The 22,227-nt window shown below is 35.5% G+C and overlaps 2 protein-coding genes across 2 annotated transcripts; one reads left to right on the forward strand and one right to left on the reverse strand.

Moving 5' to 3' along the window:
* Positions 1–287: 287 nt before the first annotated feature.
* LOC113708727 (protein SRG1-like) lies at positions 288–15,386 on the forward strand. The gene is made up of 4 exons (XM_072064850.1): positions 288–561; positions 999–1,246; positions 6,798–7,122; positions 15,113–15,386. The coding sequence occupies exons 1-4, from the start codon at positions 304–306 to the stop codon at positions 15,221–15,223; spliced, it is 942 nt and encodes a 313-aa protein (XP_071920951.1). The 5' UTR covers positions 288–303; the 3' UTR covers positions 15,224–15,386.
* Positions 15,387–19,991: 4,605 nt separating this feature from the next.
* LOC140014424 (uncharacterized) lies at positions 19,992–21,221 on the reverse strand. The gene has a single exon (XM_072065282.1). The coding sequence runs from the start codon at positions 21,219–21,221 to the stop codon at positions 19,992–19,994; it is 1,230 nt and encodes a 409-aa protein (XP_071921383.1).
* Between the last annotated feature and the right edge of the window lie 1,006 nt (positions 21,222–22,227).

Genomic DNA, 22,227 nt, shown 5'->3' on the forward strand with positions numbered 1-22,227 from the left:
GTCTACCAAATCAACGTAATTTGTAGGACCAAGAGATTTGACAAGGTTTAATTTGTACTATGTGGTTCCATGGGTTACCTTTGAAACACGGCATTTAGCTGAGACATCATTGTCAAGCCTAGAACTAGTTCCATATAGAACTTCTTATATTATCCAAACCTAGCACCTTGCGTTTCGACTGACTAATATAAACAATGTTGGATTAATGAAACATCTGGTGCGAAAAAATATATATATTCTGAACTAGAGATTCAGTGGATAGATACAAGAATTAGAACTTTGAAGTTGAAAAGAACCACAATCATGGATCCCAAGACAAGAAAGCTTGGGGGATCTCTGAAAGTTCCTTTTGTCCAAGAGTTGGCTAAGGAAAATCCCTCTTTTGTTCCAACTTGTTACATACGGCCCGACAATGACCAATATCCAACCATCTCTAACGGTGGTTCTTTCCACCAAATACCAGTTGTGGATATGCAAAACTTGTTTAGTTCTGCTGAGGAGGTAAGTGATTTGGAGCTTCAGAAGCTGCATTCTGCTTGCAAGGAGTGGGGTTTTTTCCAGGTATATATACAAGGATTGAATGTCTGACAAACATATATTTGTGTGACAAGCTATTGTATATTTGAAATAGTTTGGTTATACAACTTTTTACAAAAATAAATTACCAAGTATTGGTGTTTCGATGTTTGAACCATCGATTTGATGTGAGATTTGAACTCTAACCAACACCGGAGAGGAACTTTAAATTCCTTTTGGTGGCCACTTGACCAAAACTTTATGGTTACCTTTTTCAAGGTTTGAGACCATCCCACTTTTTTTTTGTTCTGAAAAAAAAAAACCATCTTCAAATGAAAGCAAAGTCCTATGAAAAATGAATCCGTTGAATGACTTAATCATCTTTGACCTGAATTTTACGAGTGCAAATCAGTTGAAAGTATACATTTGCTTATGTGCTGTTCCATCCAGACGCTATTACTTATGAGAAAAACTGTCAGTAGCTGATTAATCATGGAGTTAGCTCTTCATTGGTGGAGAAATTGAAATCAGAAGTTCAAGATTTTTTCAATCTGCCGATGGCTGAAAAGAGCAAATATGGTCAAGAACCAGGAGATGTAGAAGGATATGGGCAGGCCTTTGTCAAATCAGAGGAGCAAAAGCTTGACTGGGCTGACATGTTATACATTATCACTCAACCAGAAGATTTAAGGAAACCTCATTTATTCCCCAAGCTGCCTCTTCCTCTAAGGTATATATATTTGACCAACCATGCACAACACACACAAAACGGGGAATTTAAATCAAGTGTCATATCTTTAGTCTTGTAATTCTTTAACCATGCAGTTTTAGGATGAAAACTGTTTATGACATGAAACTAACATACGTAGTGTGCTAAAATTTTAGGCAAACTGTACTACTAGTTACTGAACTTTCTTGAATGAAAAAAAATTTAATGAAAATTTAATGGCTACTGATGCACTTTGCCATATGGTTTTGATTGAAGCAATTCAATGATACCATTTAATTTAACATTTTCATGTCTATCTAAATTTGAATGCTAATGCATCAGACAGGTGAGATTTTTTAGTAGGTAAAGTTGATTTTTCTGTAAAATTATCTACTGAGAAAGATAGTATAAAAGAATATGTTGATGTGATAATTTTTAAAGTTAACATTTCAGATTTATGTTTAGGAAATATAAAGATCCAGGAACGGCTGAATACATGATGACGAAGGGTCAAGGAAAAAAAATTAGCTGAAATGCCAATGAGAAATTAACCACCCTGCCGCCCTCCATCCCCTATCTTCCAAACCAAATAAAAAGAGAAAAATATATTTAGAACAACAATATGAATAATTCAAAACATTAACCTATTGTCCATATGCTAGTAAGTCCACTAAGACTTAAGAAGCTTTCTTTTTCACTTTTTGTGAGATTGAGAAAAATAATGACCTGCCAACAATTTCCGTTTGTGTTTTGATCAAAGATTGATTTTTTTTTTTTTATAAAACATCATATTTTCATTAAAATTTGCACTAATGGCAGAAATTACATTATCAAACATATACAAATATCAAATAACAGATCTGAAGAACAATAAAAATTACATTATAAATCTCCAAATTTAAAAAATAATTGTAACTCCACGGATATTTGTACATGCGTGTAATCATCAAATCTACTAATTAACTGCTTCAACTCCATATATTATAGTGAGATCTACCAAATAGATCCAAGAAATTGTAGATCTGATAATCAAAATCTAAAAACTCAAATGTAATAAAAGAAATATTATAAAATTATAAAAATCTCTCACTAGGAATCCGTAGAAGAGAATAAAACTCCACTAAAAAATTTAGGAGAGAAAAAAACTCTCACTAGACAACCCTAAGGAGAGAAGAAACTCTTACTAGAAAATTTTAAGAGATATTTTATTCACAAAAATGAAAAGAAACTATAGAGAGAGCCCCTCTCATGGGGAAAGATTAAAAAAATCTGATCTCTCTCTCACGGAAGAGTTGAAGGAGAGTTTTAGTTAGAAAGTTTTTTTCAAAGAGAAGGAAGAGAGAAGGAGGATGGCCTAAGATATTTTAGGTCAAAATATTACTGATATTATAAAAGATGAAGTTGAACAATAAAAAATCACCAATTCACTGTGAAAATGGTTACAATGAGCTCAAATTTATTGAAATATCTTAATTCACTGTGCAATTTGAAAATAAAACAAATCAGTTAAGATTTTAAGTTCATTATTGTCAACAGGTATCTTGGAAGGAAAACATCTAATCACAATATTATGAGTGACCAACTAGTATTTATAGGAGTACAACCCTAACAAACTATTTACAAAAATACCCTTACTAATTTATTATCTACAATAATACTTATATTCTCTTAACACTCCCCCTCAAGTTGGAGCATATATATCATAAGCACCCAACTTGTTACAAAGGTATTTCACCCTAGAGCCCCCTAAGCTCTTGGTAAACACATCAGCCAATTGATCTACAGACGGTACATGAGATGTCTTGATGACCCCGTCAAGCAATTTCTCTCGAATGAAATGACAATCAACTTCAATATGTTTTGTCCTTTCATGAAACACTGGATTAGACGCAATATGAACAGCCGCCTGATTATCACACACTAAATTCATAGGCTGTTTATGCTCAAACCCAAGTTCAAGTAACATGCTCTTCAACCAAACCAACTCACACACAGTGTGAGCCATAGCGCGGTATTCAGATTCTGCACTTGATCTGGATACAACTGTTTGCTTCTTACTCTTCCACGACACTAAATTATCACCAACGAACACACAATATCCTGTAGTCGATCTTCGATCTGAGGCAGAACCAGCCCAATCTGCATCACTATATCCTTCAATATCAGCGTGTCCATGATTTTGATACAGCAACCCTTTTCCAGGAGCACTCTTAAGATACCTGAGAATCCGTATAACAGCATTCCAATGACTAGTACGAGGGGTATCAAGAAATTGACTCACAACACTCACTGGAAACGAAATGTCGGGTCTCGTTACAGTGAGATAATTTAATTTACCCACAAGTCTTCGATATTGCTTAGGATCATCAAGTAATGCACCTTGATCTCCTGCTAATTTCACATTGGGATCCATAGGAGTATCCACAGGTCGGCAACCTAACATCCCAACTTCACTCAACATATCGAGTACATATTTCCTTTGACATAAATAAATCCCATATTTAGACCGAGCTACCTCAATACCCAGAAAATACTGTAGATGACCTAAATCCTTTGTCTGAAAGTTTGCCTGCAGATTGGATTTAAGGTTCTGGATCCCCACAACATCATCACCTGTAATCACAATGTCATCCACATAAATAACTAATAAAATTTTACCAGCATTAGAATGCCGATAAAATACTGAATGATCTACTCCATATCTTGTCAGACCGAACTCCATGACAACACTACTAAACCGGCCAAACCAAGCTCTCGGAGACTGTTTCAATCCATATAAGGATTTTTTCAAACGACAAACCAACCGCGGATTCTCCCCCTGAACAACAAATCCAGGAGGTTGTTCCATATATACCTCTTCTTCCAAATCTCCATGCAGAAATGCATTTTTCACATCCAACTGATGCAATGACCAATTATAAGTGGCTGCCAAAGAGATAAGAAGACGAACACAGGTAATCTTTGCAACAGGAGAAAATGTTTCTAAGTAGTCCACTCCATACACCTGAGTAAATCCTCTAGCTACCAGACGAGCCTTTAATCTATCAATAGAACCATTAGGCTGCACTTTTATAGTGTACACCCATTTACAACCAACAACAGGCTTACCTGAAGGACGAGGGACAAGATTCCAAGTACCATTTTGTTCCAAAGCAGACATCTCTTCTTGCATGGCTAATCTCCAACCAGGATGATTAAGAGCATAGGTAATAGACTTAGGAATGGAAATAGAATCAAGGGAAGCAACAAAAGAAGAATATGACATAGAGAGATGAGAATAAGAAACAAAATTAGAAATAGGATGGGAAGTACAATGTCTCTTACCTTTGCGTAAAGCAATAGGAAGATCTAACTCAGAGGAGGGCGTCATACCTGGATTTGAAGAGTGAGAGTTAATTGGTGAAGTGCGTGGCATATCAGGAACTTTCTCAACCATGGAACGACGAGAGTAAACTTGAAGATGAGGACGAGATAATCGAGCTATGGAATCTGGTGGACTAGATAACTCAGGTAATAAAGGGGAAGGGACTGGTAAAACAGGAGAGGAAAAAGAGTGACACTGGTCTAACTCACAAGACATACTTTGTTTGATAAAATATGGAGTGGATTCAAAGAAAGTAACATCAGCACAAGTAAAAAATCGATTTAAAACTGGACTGTAACATCTATACCCTTTTTGCGCTCGTGCGTATCCTAAGAAAATACACTTAATAGCACGAGAATCTAATTTATCCACCCCGGGAGCAAGCTGATGAACAAAGCACACACATCCAAAAATACGAGGAGGCAATTTAAACACAGGTTCATGAGGAAAAAGAATGGAGTGAGGTAATTGACCTCCAAGAATATTAGATGGCATGCGATTAATTAAATAACATGCAGTTAGAACTGCATCACTCCAAAATTGTTTGGGCACATTCGTGTGCAACAACAATGTTCGAGCAATTTCGATTAAATGTCCAATTTTTCTTTCAGCAACTCCATTCTGTTGTGGAGTGTGAGGACAAGAGGACTGATGAATAATACCAGACTTAGTCATAAAGGTATTAAAAGGAGTGGAAAAATATTCTTTCACATTATCACTGCGAAGTATACGTACAGGCACACCAAATTGATTCTTTATTTCTGTAACAAATGCACAAAAAATGGAATATAATTCTGAACGATCTTTCATTAAATAAAGCCATGTAACTCTGGAAAAATCATCAACAAAAACTACAAAATATTTAAAACCTAACTTTGAAGTGACTCGACTAGGACCCCAAACATCAGAATGAACTAACAAAAATGGTTCAGAAACCCGTTTATTGACTCTAGGAGCAAAAGAAACACGATGATGCTTTCCTAGATGACAAGACTCACATTCTAACGAAGATAATTGACTCAAAGTAGGAACCAACTTTTTCAAATTTTGTAAAGACGGATGACCTAAATGACAGTGAATTTCAAGAGGAGAAACAGTAGCAGGACATGCTATCGGACCATTGAAGTTGAGAAAGTAAAGACCATTATGCTCATGCCCTCCACCAATCGTCCTCTTTGTCTTCAAATCCTGAATGACAACAGAATCAGGAGAAAAAGTAACTGTGCACTGTAGAAATTTAGTGAGCTTACTAACAGACATTAAATTAAAGGGCAAATTGGGTACGTAAAGAACAGAAGACAGCGGAAGTGATGGATTAATTTCTACAGTGCCTAGGCCTTTAACTTTAGTGGTAGATCCATCAGCTAAAGTAACATGAGGAAAGGAAGTAGACTCTTGGAAATTAGAAAAAATTTTAGAGGTACCTGACATATGATCAGTAGCTCCGGAATCAATAATCCATGAGTCATTACCTTTTTGTGCTAAAGAAGCAGAGGGAAGAGATGCGTGATTTGTAGCTTGGTACTGTAGGAATTTAACATAATCTTCTTCAGATATAGTAACAGTTTTCTGGGACCCATGTGCTGAAAAACTTGATTCAACTTGGTCAGTGATAACCGTATTAACAAACCTTTCAACCATAGCGAATAGCACGTCAAACGAAAGAACGGGTCAAAACTTGAGCCGTGAACAGTAACGGCATGAACGGTAACTGCGTGAACAGTACACGTGAACAGTGCCGTGAACAGTACGCGTGTACAGTGCCGCGATGAACAGTGCGGCGTGAACAGTGATTTTGCTAGATGTTTAACCCTAACCCTAGGACTTTTACTCTGATACCATGTCAACAGGTATCTTGGAAGGAAAACATCTAATCACAATATTATGAGTGACCAACTAGTATTTATAGGAGTACAACCCTAACAAACTATTTACAAAAATACCCTTACTAATTTATTATCTACAATAATACTTATATTCTCTTAACAATTATAATATACATCTAAATTTATACGTAGACTTAGGTATGCTAAGTTCTCCTTGTAGCTTATTTGTATGTTAATCAATCCAATAACACTGCAATACATGAAACTAACAATGAAGTTTGTGCGCAAAATTTACTTTTCTTTTCTTTTGTTATGATACTAAACCGATATTTATGGTAGTTACCCTTATATTCCTTCAAATGTTCTTGGTTCTGCTACATAGGGAAAGTCTTCATGAGTACTCTATAGAGCTCAAAAGTCTTGCCTTGAAGATTCTCAACCTAATAGCAAAAGCATTAGGAATGAAACATGAAGAAATTGAAGTGCTTTTTGAAGTAGGGTTGCAATCCATGAGGCTGACTTACTATCCTCCATGTCCTCAACCTGAGTTGGTCACAGGCCTCTGCCATCACTCTGATCCTGTTGGCCTCACCATTTTACTTCAAATCAACGATGTACAAGGTCTCCAAATCAAGGAAAATGAAGCTTGGGTTCCTGTTCTTCCACTTCATAATGCTTTTATAGTCAACGTTGGTGATATCCTAGAGGTAAGGATTCGCATAAATATAAGGCTTTATTATGAATTGCCCCATTAACAAGTACATGCTTTTCAATTTGCTCCATCGTTGTTTGTTCTAAGGGTCAGTCACACTCTGCTCTGCTAAGCTTTGGGGGTAGGCACACTTTTGACTTTACTGCTACAAGCCTTAAAATTGTGTACTTGGCCTCTTGAAAACTAGTCAAAGATATAACTATTAACGTCATAAGAAAAAAAGTGAGTGTAAGGATGTTAATGCCGATTCATTTCTGAAATGATTAATAATTTATTATTATTGCCATTTTGTTGCTAAAAATTTATATCTTCTCTATAGTATCTAATATACAAAAAATCAAATTAATAAAACCAAAAAAAAGCTTTTTCAATTTAATATCCTTAAAGTCTTTTCAAATTCATATTGAATTAATGTTCTTTTATCTTATACATTGTTTTCAATTTATTGGACTTTAAATCTAATAGTAATAATAAATAATCTAGTAATAAAAAAATAAAGCTTGTTACTATAAAAAATAATATATTAATAACAATAAATAAAGTTGGCAAAATTTTGAAATCATACTATAATATTAAGCTTGTTACTACTTAACAGAGTAATATTTTATTCTTTTAGTTTAGGGATAATTTCAGATACCACCCCTGAGGTTTCTGACAGTCTCACTCCCCTCCCCTGTGGTTTCAAAAATACCACTAACCTGCCCTAAAACTAAATAGGCAGTCTCAAAGTAGATCCAATTCAAAAATACAAATAATAAAAAAAAATGGGGAGCTGGAGAGAGGAACAACTATATACCACAAATGCCTTTATTATCTTGCATGAATGAGCTAATCTCAATTGATGAAAGTGGGTTGAGAAGAGGTTCAAGAAACTGGAAGAAAAAGAAAAATTGATGCTAGAGCTTTTGCAATAGGTAGAATTGGCACAAAACAAATTTGTTACTATTCGAAATTTTGTTAGTGAAATACTTGAAAATATTGCTTTACAAGGGTAGTGTTCTGAGTCATATTAAATAACTTAATTTGATTCTGAATCAAATGGAGGTACGAGCAGATGTGGTTAATTTGACAGGGTAAAAGCTGGAATAAGTGCAGAAACTTGGGACTTTAAGAGAAGAATTTTAGAATTGGCAATACAAAAGAAATTAGAGTTTGATTCTGTTCAAAACATCCTAGGCAGACTTGTATCTGAAAGTTGATTAGGAAACTCAACTCTGCCAATGTGACAAAGAAAATTAGGAAAAATGGTCTTAAAATTCAGCTGCTGTAGGGTTGTTCTTGTGAGCTACCTCCTCACTGGAGAAAATTGCAGAAATCCCGGACGAACGAGTTGCAATGCTGAAGGTGCCTTAACAGCATTCATGATGATTATCCTGAATGAAATATTAGCAAACTTGTGAGGGTATTTAAGTCTCTTTGACCATGATAATGTAAGAAATGAGATCTCAAATTCTGACAGGGAAGGTTAGTGGTATTTTTTAAACCACAGGGGAGGGGAGTGAGACTGTCAGAAACCTCAGGAGGTATCTGAAATTATCCCTTTAGTTTATGTAAATTGTTAGAAGAATATTTTTGTTATATTTTGTTTGTCAGATTAGTCAACTATGAATTACTTAACTAAATTTTTAATAAGGACTAATATATATTACATCTAGACTTAGAGGAGAATAAATAGAGATTAAATAAAAAAAATCACTTTCTTCACCAGTAAAAGGGCATTAATAGTAAACTATATATAATTTCATCAACAAAAGAGCAATATTGTCATAACACTCAATTTTCTTGACAAAGTTAAGATTTCAAGCATTGACAAAGGTAAGATTTCAAACATTCACTAGATTTCTGGTGGCGTGAGGTGCATGTTTTTAAGGTTTAAGGTGGTAAAGTATGAGTACCTCCAAATCCAAACCTCCGGGGAACAAAGTGGTGAATAAGCTTTGTTTTGATTGGATCTGTCCTCTCCCTAGACTTCCAATATTTACATTTTTTTCCAACATTTACCTAATGTGCCACAACAATCCTATAAAAGCCCAAATTGTCATGCGGAATGCACTTACTCTCCGACTACAATTAGCTTACGTACCAAATTTTTAGTAACTTAGTCATCAGAATCTTTTGCTAAGCTGTGACTGATAAAGCTATCAGAACTTCCAGTGTCCACCAATACGTTCACTACTACACTTCTCATAACCTGTTGTAGAGTAATGGTCTTTCTTTTGAGCCCAGAAGACAAAGCATGAAATGACATGTCTACCAGAACCCCAATATTACTAGTAACCTCATCTTGCTTCCCTTGGACATCTACAAACTCAACTTCCTCCTCTTCGTCTTCTACCATCAGATGCAGCTGCTTCATTTTCTTTGATGTCCTGCTCCAAATATGTTGGCACACTTGAAACAAAGATTATTATTCCTCCTGTATTAGATGGTGAAATTTTCTATATGATGTTAGGACTAGCATTCTGATTAGCAGAAGCTACTTTTTCAACTCGATAATGAGGGAGCCTATAGATATTAGTTCCAATACCATGGCCAATTTTGATTTTATATTCTTCAAATCTGGAGTCCACATTCTGCCTACCCCCTAGTCTAATCTGGCTACGTCAAATGCTACTATTAAAATCTCAGGTTTGAACATCTTGACTGTGCCTAATTTCTTCTCTAAGCCCGCTAATGAAACTGGAGACAGAATATCGTTCACTAAGTCTTAGGGCAAAGTCCATTTTACTCCCATGTAGTTTAGCATTTTTTACATAATCCCTTATAATTTCAAAAGCTATACATAACCCCCTAAATTAAAGTTTCAAAGTAACGGAAATTGTCATTCGTAACGAAACTTCTAAAATGTCGAAATTACCCTTATGAATACATGACACACTGACTCCTTTAGAGTTTAATACTTCACCATATAACCCCCTTATGATTTTCAAAATATATACATAATCTCCTTGGTTAATAAATAATTTTCAACTTTACATAAGAGTATTTTTGATATTTTAGGTGACTCCGTTCCGAATGATCATCTCTGTCACTTTGATACTTTAATCCAAACTATGAGGGAGTTATATATAACTTTTGAAACTATAGGGGGTTATGTAAAAAATGCTAAATCACGGGGTAAAGTGGAATATGCCCCAAGTCTTATTACTCCTGAGGAGCATCAAAGTTTTCAACTGTTCAAACTTCTCTTGCGACTTATTGAAATGTTTCAAATTTCCTCTGTCAACAAAGGTGTGCACGATAGTTCTTTAATTCCTTCCAAGACACACTAGCCAGGTTTTTTCAATCTTGACCCCCAGGAATAGTTATCCGTTATTCCCTCATGATACATTTCAATCACATTCATTCTATTTTCATCAAAAAAATTTGCAAAACAAGAATAATTTATGGCATTTTCTGACTCATTCCCTGAGATTATCCCCAAAGAACATAGGTAATTCAACCTTAAGAGTAACTGGGAAAAGGAATCCTATTCCAGTTCTCCTTAGTAGTCGCTCCAGGCTCATTTGTGGACAGCAACTTCTGTTGCTTCTAGGAGGTGGGAATCCCGCAATTTTCTTCTTCGCAGATCACTTTCTGATTGTCTTTACAAGATATCAACTTCATAGAGGAGCTGAATTTCTGATACACATTATGAATCATGGACTCCATCTTCTTGCCATTCATTTCCCACTCATCTTTAAAAGGTTGCTGGAAATTATTCATGGAGTCTAACTGCTGCTAAAAATTTCGTGTGGAAGCCAGAGCCTTGTTCACTTGCTTCTGTTTCTTGACCTGCTCCTTCAAACACTTAAAACAAGTAGTTTCAGCCATGATCAGGGGGTATTCAAGCAGCCAGAGTCAACCGCTTCATACCAACAACTATCAGGGACTCAAACATTGGAGTACGAAGAGAAAAATTAACTAGAGAAGGAAAGAATTAGTTCAGAATGAGGAATGATCAGAACGAGAGAAGAAGAAAGAGATGCAGAGGGAAATATTGACTATAAGAAAGGAATGACTACCAAATCCCTTTCCTAACTAACTTCACTAACTGAAGGAAATTAAACCAAGCTATCTTAGTATTTAGTTTCCTAATTCTTCTAATTTTGGTGTCTTGTTTGTTTAGTTTTCATATTAGTTTAGGAATTAGTTTCCTTCATTTCTTTCTTGAGCCTATTCCGTTTGTTTGTTTATAAATATTTCGCTGCCATGCTATTTCTTCGAGTGTGTGATTTGTTTTGATTATTTATCCTATGGGTTATTTTCCTACAAAGTATTAGAGGTTTGGAATTTGATTCTAGGGCTTGTTCATGAAATTGAAGTATGGATCAATGTTATTCATCACGTTTGATTTTGAGATTTGGAGTTGGATGATGAAAAAAAATTTCAAGCTATTGGAATTTGGGATTTTGTCTAAAGGGGTTCACGGAACCTATAGAAGGTACGAATTATCAAGCAGTTAAAGAGTTAGAGAAGAATAAATAGTTGGATTGCAAGACATTCCACTATCTCAACACCCCAGTCCAATAGCATGTAGCCAAAAAAATTTATAGATGCAAATACAGCAACGGAGGCTTGGAAAAATTTTGATGAATTTCTATGGTCATGGTGGAGAAGAATTTTGTGATGAGGTAGGAGAAAATTTTTTTTGATGAGTCAAAGAAAGAAGAAATTGCAGAAATTATGGGTACACATGAAGATGAAAATTTGTGGCCGAAAAAGAAATTGCACATGTGGTTGAGAAAGGAAGTGAAGTCATTGGTGATATGGAAAATGTAACTAAAGATTGTGATAAGATAGAAATCTTTTATTTCATTGTGGTTGATGAATTTTTTTAAGCAAAAGATGCAATTGTTAGTGTGAAAAAATTAAAGGAAAAATATGGTGATGTTAAAAACATTGGAGGTGGCAACTATGATTTTCTGGTGTTGGGAAATTTTGTTGGTGACATGGAGTAATCAATGGAGTTTGGATGAGCATGTTTAACTTTTTTGACATTAGTGATGAAGGCAAAAAATTGTTCGAAAAGTCTAAATTTTGACCACTATTACGTGTAAAGATGAAACTAAAAATCAATCATAAGTTGGAGTTAAATGTTGTGTCTACTGCAACTGAGTTTTTCATGCAAATTAAAGTCCGAAATGACATTGGAGGTGACCACAATAACGAGTTTGGTTTAAGGAAGGCAATAAAGAAAATTAAACCAAACTATCTTAGTATTTAGTTTTCTAATTATTCTAGTTTCTTGTTTCGGTGTCTTGTTTGTTTAGTTCCCATATTAGTTTAGGAGATTTCAATCAGTTCCAAATAAGTTTCGGTTTAAAATTGTATTTGTTTAAGAAGTTTAGCAATGCATAAAAACTACTAGAGTAGTAGATTATTACTTGAAAAATTGAGTCGAGTTTTGAGAGTAAATTTGAGGGAAAGTCTCATAGTTTAGATTCGTAAGCAAAAAGTTACAATTTGATATTGCTATGATTGAGTTTTGAGTTAAATAAATAATTGAATATTTGTTTGTATAATAATGCTCATTCTCTTCCCACATACTTTTATATGTGTTAAAATTGCTTTTGTTTCTTATTTGTGCCCTATTATCAAAAGAAAAAAAAAAGTCTTCCCTACTTATCTAAATGGGGCCAATGGGTAGAAAAGGCCCATGGCCTAGGTTGGACACCTCTAGGGGTGTCAATGTGTCGGGTTTGGATCCGGACTCGACTCGGACCCGATAATTTTTTCCGAATATGGGTTGAGAAATAATTCCGATACCCGAATCTGTTTACTCTAACAAAAAATAGGTCGGATACAGAATATATGATTCCGACCCGGACTCGAACAATATATTAATAATTATAAATTATACATCTTTCTAAATACATTATTTTACCAAATTAACAATTTAGTAATGACTTTGTAGATTGATTTATGGTTAGTTTTGGATTGACTATTGAGTTACTTGTGATTTAGTTTTGTAATTTGATTTGTTTATGTTTGGAGATTAGATTTGTGATTGGTTTTGGATTTAATTTTGAAATGTTTAAATTTGGGCTTTTTTTTCCCCAGTAGACCTGGATCGGACCCACAACCCGTCAAACCCGATTCCGAAACTCTAAGATCAAGATCTGTCAGATATACGAGTTGGATCCGAATTTACTACATAAAAACAGGTTAGGTTCAAAATTTTCAATTTCAGTCAGAACCCGACCCGTTAACAGATCTAGCCACCTCCATTGCACTTGGGAGGGGTAGCTGCCTAAGGTCTGTCTAAGTGACAGGGTCTATGTAATAATTTGTGATGGCGACGGTTTCCATTCGCAAACAAAAAAAATAGAAGAGATAAAAAAAGAAACTCTTGCCAAGTCAGCAAATTACATGTCTTTGGACTCAAGTCATTATTAAAATCACGAAATGATATCCAATGATTCATTCAACTTTTTTTTTTTTTTTGTTGAGGGTAATGACATTCAACTTGAATATCCGATCTATGTGGCAATACGAAAAGACAATTTCAGTTCCCAATCTTAGTTTTTTTTTTTTTTTTTGAAAATAGTTCCCAATCTTAGTTTAATATAGCCCAAAATGCAACGAACCCCTATTATGATATATTCCTACTATAGTTGTCCAACCTCATCGAGTCCATGGACCAAATGAGCTAGGCCTTTGAAGTATCACTTCTAAGAGCATTTTCTCTCCGTGTGTTTTTCATCTGTGTTTTTAAACTTGGATCGGACCGGCTAATTATCCAACTGATCGAACCAGGAATCGGCCAAGTATTTGGTCCGAGTTATCCTAAAAAATTGGATGGGTAGAAATTTGGTCAAATCAGGTCAAAAATCGGATTTGACCGAGTTTGACTGGAAAAACTGGAAGAACCGGTTGGTGTCAAAGTTTTTTTTGAAAAGATCAAAGTATTTTCAGTATTATGTTTTGATCCCTAGGTTGTTAAAATTATTAATATACGTCAAATGTTTCATATTTTATAATTGTTGTCCTATAGTTTGGTGCTATTTTTCAATCAAGTTCATAATTTTAATTCTAAACTTGTTAATGTTCATTAAATAATATAAATTGCTACTTGATCATTCTAATTTCTTTGTATTTTCTTGTTAAATATATATGAATATACCTTTATTAATATTAACATGCGCTTAACTACTTACATACAATATTTAAATTTTTAAATAATTTTTATTTATGACGTTATCCGGTTCAACCCCGATTGAATCCATTAACCGCTGACCCCTGAGTTCGACGTCCAAGTCTGAAAACATAGTTTTTCATGTGTTGACGTCCACATGATGGCATCTATTTGTGGGATTACATGGCGTTAAAAACAATTGAAGGCATCCTATACTTATTGATCCAATTGAATTAGTGAGGAGAAAATATATTATTTGGTCTTGTGTGGATTTTGGAGCAAAATATTGAATTTTACCCTTTTATGCTCGCTCGCATGCGCATTCACACATACACACACATTTATATATAAACACACTAGCCTCTCTCTTTTACCCTTTTATACCTGCTGGCACGTATACATGCACATACACATGTTCGCATGTGTATGGAGTACGCAAAGAGAGAGATTGGTATATACTATTGCTTTGTATAAGGCATGAAAGTGGGAAGGGACAACTTGTAGCAAACGCAAAAGAATTGTTATGTTTCTAAAGATTGTAGCCTTTGTGTGTAGAATTAGTACTTGTGATTGCAGGGGATCGATCCCGTGACTTAAACTATTGAAGCCAGATAAGTAACTATCCATTCGCTATTGTCATTCGGAAATTAGTTTACAATTATCCCTTTTTCCTCAAAACAAAATATTCCTGCATGAAAATCTTTTGAAAGGTACAAACAAGTGCATTATGTCATATACGAAGTATGGATACTAAACTATTGAACAACAGGTAATCCGTCTAGCTTATTTACAATAATAGTTAGACTTACAAACCTTTTGCTTTGGTATGAAAGCAATTCTTGATTATTTTGTGTCGTCAACTTGGCAGATTATAACCAATGGAGCTTACAAGAGTGTGGAGCATCGAGCAATTGTAAACTCACAAAAGGAAAGACTTTCAAGTGGTACGTTTACTTTCCCAAATTGGATGGTGATCTAGGTCCAGCACCAAGTCTCATCACTCCTGAAAATCCAGCAAAGTTTAGCAGAGTCCTCATGGTGGACTATTTGAAAAGACTATATTCTCGTGAATTAGATGGAAAATCATATATCGATACGATGCGAATTTAAGCGAAGATAATGTCTATTGTATTGCAGGTTGAAATGAAAGATGTGGTTATGTATATGCTCCTTAAAATATTGTTGTTTGGTGGTTATCTGATCTTTGTTGGATAAAAAACAATTATCAATTTGTTCGAGTCTCTCTAAGCAAGATCTTGTTTGCCTATTCGTTTTTTCTCTTTTAGTTTCTTTTTTCCTCTGTTAATTATCCAAAGACATATTAGTTCAATTTTCCAGTCCAATGGCTTCATTTCTTTGCACACAATAAAATACTTGTTGGTTTCCTCTTAGTCATTTTCCCGAGAAATGAGAGCCCTTTCCAATCTGATGCTATCTAACGGCCAATCAATTTTTTTTGAGCAAATAATGAGGATTTTATTTGATTACTGGGTTCAAACTTGTACGTGCAACGTGGTCGTATCTAGAGATACCTATGTAAACAAAGAAACTAGAAAAATAAAAATAAAAAAGCTGCCAATTAAATTATAGAAATCGTGTTTGGGACAAGGGGTGGACATTTTCAAAGTCAACAGTCTATAGGTTGGTGACAAAATTCTGAAATTACGATTTAGATCAAGCCACAAATTTTTGGACCAGGGACATGCACGGTATCACAAACAACCGTTCGGAACAGTGTAAGAATTTTTGGATTGTAATTCAGAATAAACAGCTCATACATTCTTACAACAAACACGCAATTATTATGTATAGAATTCACATAAACGGTAACAAAGTATTACACTTCTATCGTAAAGATGTACAGTCTGTTCAATCTGAATTACAATCAATTTAAAAATCTTTACACCATTTTAGACAGTTGTCACTGACAACCTCCCGTCCTCCTGGTCCCAAAATTTTGATAGAGTAGTACCTAAATATTCGCGGTTGCACTGGCAACAAATCCTATGGTCCTGCCTGTCCCTCGCCGCCCCCCCCCCCCCCCCCCCCCCCCCACACAAACAACAGCCGCCCAAGCTTTGGACTCTAGCTTTGTTTCAGTAGTGACGCTGACATGTCCTAGCACAATCTTCATCTGCTTAAGCGGATTCTGCCTCACCCAAATTTAATCTATAAAGTGCGTGGGGTTCTTCGTAGCTTTAGCTGCGTATGCTGACTACGTTGGCCTTAGCTGCCTAGAGGTTTTAGAATATGGAAATATTGTCTGCATTCGAGAATTTCACGGTGGGAGAAAAATACTTCTTGATAAAGTAACTCAGAAAGGAAAAGTAAAAGATTCATTGGAATTCTCCAGTGCCATACATTTGCTTTGTAAGATGCAGTTTCATATGAGCGAAAAATATAGGATGATTTTGGTCCAAGAAAAAAAAGAGAAAACAAAAAAAGAAGCTCCTACGATTAAGTTATTAACCAAATTAACAGGTTCCAAATCAGGAAATTTAGCTATGTGCAGTTCACATGCATCTGAACAGTTTGTTTCTAAATCTAATCCTTAACTAATCATTTGAGTTTTGCTGTTAAAACAGCCAGAAAAGAACTGAGCATACAAAAAATAAAATATAGCATTTACGATTGGAGCATTGGTAACATGCATGGACATACAATTCTACCGACACGAGATTCTAAGCAACCAAGTATAAAGTTGCACGTTATTTCTTTTTTTTTTTTTGGTAAATAAAGATGCATTAAAGTAAAAGTCAAGTCTACAAAATGGAAGTTAAAGTACAGTCATCCTTGGGTGGTAACACCCTTTGCACGTTATTTCTATTAGAACCCAATTTTCAATTTAAGTTAATCTTTCAATTTGGCAATCATCCCTCGTCGTACTACTATAGCTACAGTATTCAAACAACTAATCTATCAAACCTTTTCTTACATAGCAGCAATAAAATAAATGCAGACCTTGGCACAAATCCTTTTCCCCAAACTAGTTTTGCCCAAGTCATCTTCTTTCTTGCGCCACTAAGAAGCTTCATGGCAGTTTTTGTCTGGAATACACCAGATAAACATTTCTCCCACACAATTTGATCCTCAAACCCCACCAAAGGTTCAAAACACGCAGGTATAGCTTCCTTTAGCCTCCTCAGTTCTGCTGTTTCTTTTCTGCCTACAGGCCATCTCCACTTACCATCCACTTTAATTCCTGATACAGAAGCATTTGGTTTGCATGCAAAACTGTAAAGTAAGTTGCCTATTAATTGTTTATATAATGGCCCAAGGGGATGCCATGTATCAAACCAGAAATTGGTGTTAGTCCCATTCCCCATAATATGTCTAATAAAAGGTTGAGCCAAATCTCTAATCTGCAAAATTTTCCTCCAAACCTAGGATGCTTCATTTGAAACCTTCACAGACCATAAAAATTTGTTCCTTAACGCCCAAACAGTTATATGTGCATGGAAGTATTTTGTTATTTTCCAAGACAATAAATGAACTGACTTTATATTTAAAACCTTCAACAACTTTTTCCCTATCTACCACAAGACTTGACCATAATTTTATCTAAATCGACACACATAAGATTAACTTAAAGTAATGACTAGGAATTAATGAAAATAAATATCGATAAACTGTGGATGTACCATTGCCTATAGGTTCGATGATATACAACCACCTAACAAAACAAAGGGTTAAATAATCAAAGCCCCTAACTTTTAGTGTAATTTGCACTTTTTCCTCAACATCATCTTAATTTTTGCACTTTGGCACTCCTGGTAATGGAATTACTAATTTTACCAGTGCTTCCATCTTTATTCAAAGGGGTTATATATATATATATATATATATATAGGTAGAGATTTACACAAACCACAAACATGGAATCTGGTATGATAAATTTGGGAAGCTCTCTAAAAGTACCCTATGTTCAGGAGTTGGCTAAGGAGAAATTTGCATCAGTTCCACCCCGATACATACGACCTGATCCAACCAAACTTCATGGGGTCTCCACAGAGGAAATCCCAGTAATTGACATGCAAAGGTTGCTTTCTGATGAATCAGTGAATCCAGAGCTTGAAAAGTTGCATTTTGCCTGCAAAGAATGGGGCTTCTTCCAGGTTTGTCATTTCGTATTTGTATATGCATATATTAGGTACTGTTGTTGACCTAATAATGGAGTCTGATTGTAATAGTATTTGCTCAAAATCTACTAGTCATTTCAATTTGGTTTTTACCACAACTTTAACTTACTTTCAAGGGAATAAAATAATTCTGAAATATTTATTATGTTAATAAATATGACTTTTCAGGACTGTAGGTAAATGATATATCTTGCCACAAGTATTTTTTTTTTTTTTCATATTGAAATGCTTCTTTTCTTGTAATTATCCAGAAATTTTATGCCAAAAGCAAGCATGCCTACCCTATTATATGAACTCATTTGGTTTTCTCTAGTAGTAGTACATAATGCATGACTAGAATGTAATAGGAGTGATCTCCTTTTCTTTCCTGCTTTTCCTAGGATCTCCTTTGAATTGTTATACAAGGACAATCATCTAATTTAAATTGATATACATGCCTGCTGTTAAAATGGAGAAGTGTTATAATAGTCAGCACCAAATAAGTAGTGACTGTACAATTTGTCACCAGCTGATTAATCATGGAGTGAGCTCTTCACACTACAAGAAAATTGCGTTTCTGTAACAGGCGAAAGTCATCACTAAAAATTCAGAAGTCGTCACAAAAAAAGTCAGTGACGACTTTTACTGCTGTCACAGAGCTGTCACTAGTTCTATGTCACAAAAGGGGGTTCATGTGACGACTGTTGAAAGTCGTCACAAACAATTTCGCTTTTGTGATGACTCTTGTCGTCACTCATTGTTGTACATTGTGTGACGACTTTTATTGTCACTAAGCTGGCTAAATTCTTGTCATAGTCAACCCTTGGAGTTGTCACATTATGCTTCCGTTCAGTGACGACTTTTGTTGTCATTGTTTTCCATCCATAAAAAGTGACGACTTTCTGGTGTCACTAGTGAAACTTGTTGGCAGTGACAACTTTTTTATTGTCATTTATTTTTTTGTAAAAAGCAATAATCTAATGTTAATTACGCAACATAGCTGCCAACAATCACAAAACGTTCATTGAGTAGCAAGGAGAAAAAAAAAGCCAACATACGAAAAGAAAGCCAACATTCATTTCCAATAGAAGATCAACCCAAATACATATATATATATATATAAATGTTGCCTCAAATGAGTCATAAACCATGCACCATCCAAAATAAGCCATTCAGTTACAATACTAGTGATTTCCCATCCACAATAGAGAGTAGTAAAGTTCTATACAAAAATATGAGCACGATTCCCATCTAGAACAAAACATGAGCACGATAGGCCTTGTAGTCTTCAATTCAAAAACCATCTTCACAGCAATGACTGGCTTCTTCTTCTTGGGAATCGTGTTAGAACCTACACGTTACCAAAATTGAAGCAATGAGCACTGGTGTTAAAACTGGAACTACACTTCTAGTTAGGCACCATATTATAAAAACTAATGTCACTCTAATTTGAAATTATATCAATCTAAGTAAATTGCTTAACACAAAAATAAAGTGAAATTATAGCAAATAAGACATTGAATGTATATTCTGTGAAATATAGAATAACAATACAAACACAATAAATATCTGCATGTTCACAAATATATATGCAATAACAATAACAATAACAACAATAAAATCCTAAAATCATTGAGAGCCTAGATGATCGTGAACCACACATGTATATGCATCATATGTTTCAACACCAAGCCACATTTCATTCAGTTCATCTATTAGAGGCTCCATGTAAACATCAATCTCATTTCCCGGGGATTTAGGCCCAGGAATTAGCATTGATAGGAAAAGGAAAGGATCTCTCATACACTTCCAAGGGGGCAGATTGTATGGCACTAGATAAATAGGCCAGATGCTATAAGCACTAGTCATGGTCCCAAAAGGATTGAAACCATCAGTTGCAAGACCTAATCTCACATTTCTAGGATCAACGGCGAAGTCCGGATGCAACCTATCAAAGTGTTTCCATGCTTCACTGTCTGCTGGATGCCGCATGATGTTATCATCATGCACACACTTTTCTTTATGCCATCTCATATCTGAAGCTATTTCTTTGTGGGTATATAATCGTTGCACCCTAGGCTTCAAAGGAAAGTAACGCAAAACTTTGCGTGGAACTCTTGAACCTGCCATCTTGTAGCGAGGTTCTTTACAATTTAGATTTGGACAAGTGTCAAAATTTTCATTTTCCTTGCGGAAGAGAACACAATCATTGACACAAGCATGGATTTTTTCAGATTTAAAACCTAAGTCTCGAATGAGCTTCTTAGCATCAGCAAAAGACTTGGGAACTGTGGCTTCAGGAGGTAGTGCATGCCTAAAAATTTCCAGCAATGCATTGAAGGACTTTATAGTCCACCCGCTCATTGTTTTCAAATGGAGCAAAGTGACTACAAAGGATAGCTTTGAGTAAAAATGATTCCCTAGATACAGCTCCTTTTTTGCATCTTCTAACAATTTAAGAAAGTTATTTGTGTCACTATGATTCGCATTTAGACTATCATCCGTTGATTCTTCCCTACCAGCCCAATTGTCCCCCCATTGTGCTGTCCCAATGTCGTGCAACATGTCATTTAAATCTTCAGTATCACTATCCTCCTCTCCATCCCCATGTTTAGTACTATCCCCACAATTTTGGTGTCGAAATTGTTCCCCATGGTGTATCCATCTTGTGTAGCTTTTACGAATGTCTTGAGTCAATAAGTGATCCTCCACAATTGTTTTAGTTTGGTTACAAAAATTATTGCATTGTGTACATGGGCATGGGATTTTCTGATTTTCAACTTTTTGAGAATATGCAAACTTGAGGAAATTTTTAACTCCGAGTTCATAAGCCTTGTCCTTCCTATTGCTAATCTTCATCCAAGTTGTGACGCCCCCACTTCTCCCTAAGGCGAACCAAAGGGTATCCGCGGGACGCCTGCCTAGCTCTCGCCAGGACTCAAGCAATTCCATTCAACTTATAGCCGGACCACACAATACAAGCCAATAACTTAGATATAATAAATGCGGAAGTATTCAAACTTAATAATAGTCATCCATTCTCCAAACCACACGTCAGATTACAGATTACATTTCGTCCAAAGGTTACATTTCCATACCAAAAGTACAATTCCAAAACCAAAGGCATAACCAAAAGTAATAACAAGCCCTAAACAAAAGTACATCAAGAGGGCTTCTCCATTTTACCTCCAAGTTCAAACCTGTTAAGGAAAACAAATCTACAGGGTGAGCAAAACGCTCGTGAGGCCAAGAACACACATGCAGACACATAGTTCAGATAACACCCAAATGACAATTCAGGTAATAGCTTGCAAGTAATTAATAACGCCAACAAAATGTAACCAGAAACAATTCAAGGATATGGAAGCTCTCAGGAGCTAGGTTCCACATTTGCCGATGTCATTTGTATATCTCCCCGTGATGACTCTCCGTCAACCGGGTTGATATTTTTATATCCGTAGTTCACCACTTACTTCTCATCCGTCCACCATACACTACTTCGGACCCGCACGACATTTATAAGGCGATACTTTACGAGTATGCCAAGCGAGATCTCTCAATAGATCAAGCTTATCATGTGAATCTCATGGTTCACCGAGGTTCCCGACCAAGTCCATGTCGGCTCGAGTTCCAAGGTCGGCCTATGAGTTTGGGCGTCCCCCATGTATCATGTAAATGTCGAGGAGATTCACTCCATCGACGTATGCAATCATAGCATACCATGTCATATATTCAAGCATTCAACAGGTTTAAGCATGTATTTTAGGTCATGTAAACCAGGCAGAGCATGTTAGACATGAGTCATTCGTGCCAAATGAGAACGAGTGCGATTAAGTACACACTCGACTCCATTTTTTTCAAAATC

The sequence above is a fragment of the Coffea arabica genome, chromosome 9c, assembly GCF_036785885.1.
Source record: "Coffea arabica cultivar ET-39 chromosome 9c, Coffea Arabica ET-39 HiFi, whole genome shotgun sequence".
Classification (NCBI taxonomy): domain Eukaryota; kingdom Viridiplantae; phylum Streptophyta; class Magnoliopsida; order Gentianales; family Rubiaceae; genus Coffea; species Coffea arabica.

Coding starts and splice junctions, on each gene's coding strand:
- LOC113708727 (XM_072064850.1), top strand. CDS start 304: ATGGATCCCAAGACAAGAAAGCTTGGGGGATCTCTGAAAGTTCCTTTT. Junction 562..998: donor AGGAGTGGGGTTTTTTCCAG/GTATATATACAA, acceptor AACTGTCAGTAG/CTGATTAATCATGGAGTTAG. Junction 1,247..6,797: donor AAGCTGCCTCTTCCTCTAAG/GTATATATATTT, acceptor TCTGCTACATAG/GGAAAGTCTTCATGAGTACT.
- LOC140014424 (XM_072065282.1), bottom strand. CDS start 21,221: ATGAAGATTAGCAATAGGAAGGACAAGGCTTATGAACTCGGAGTTAAA.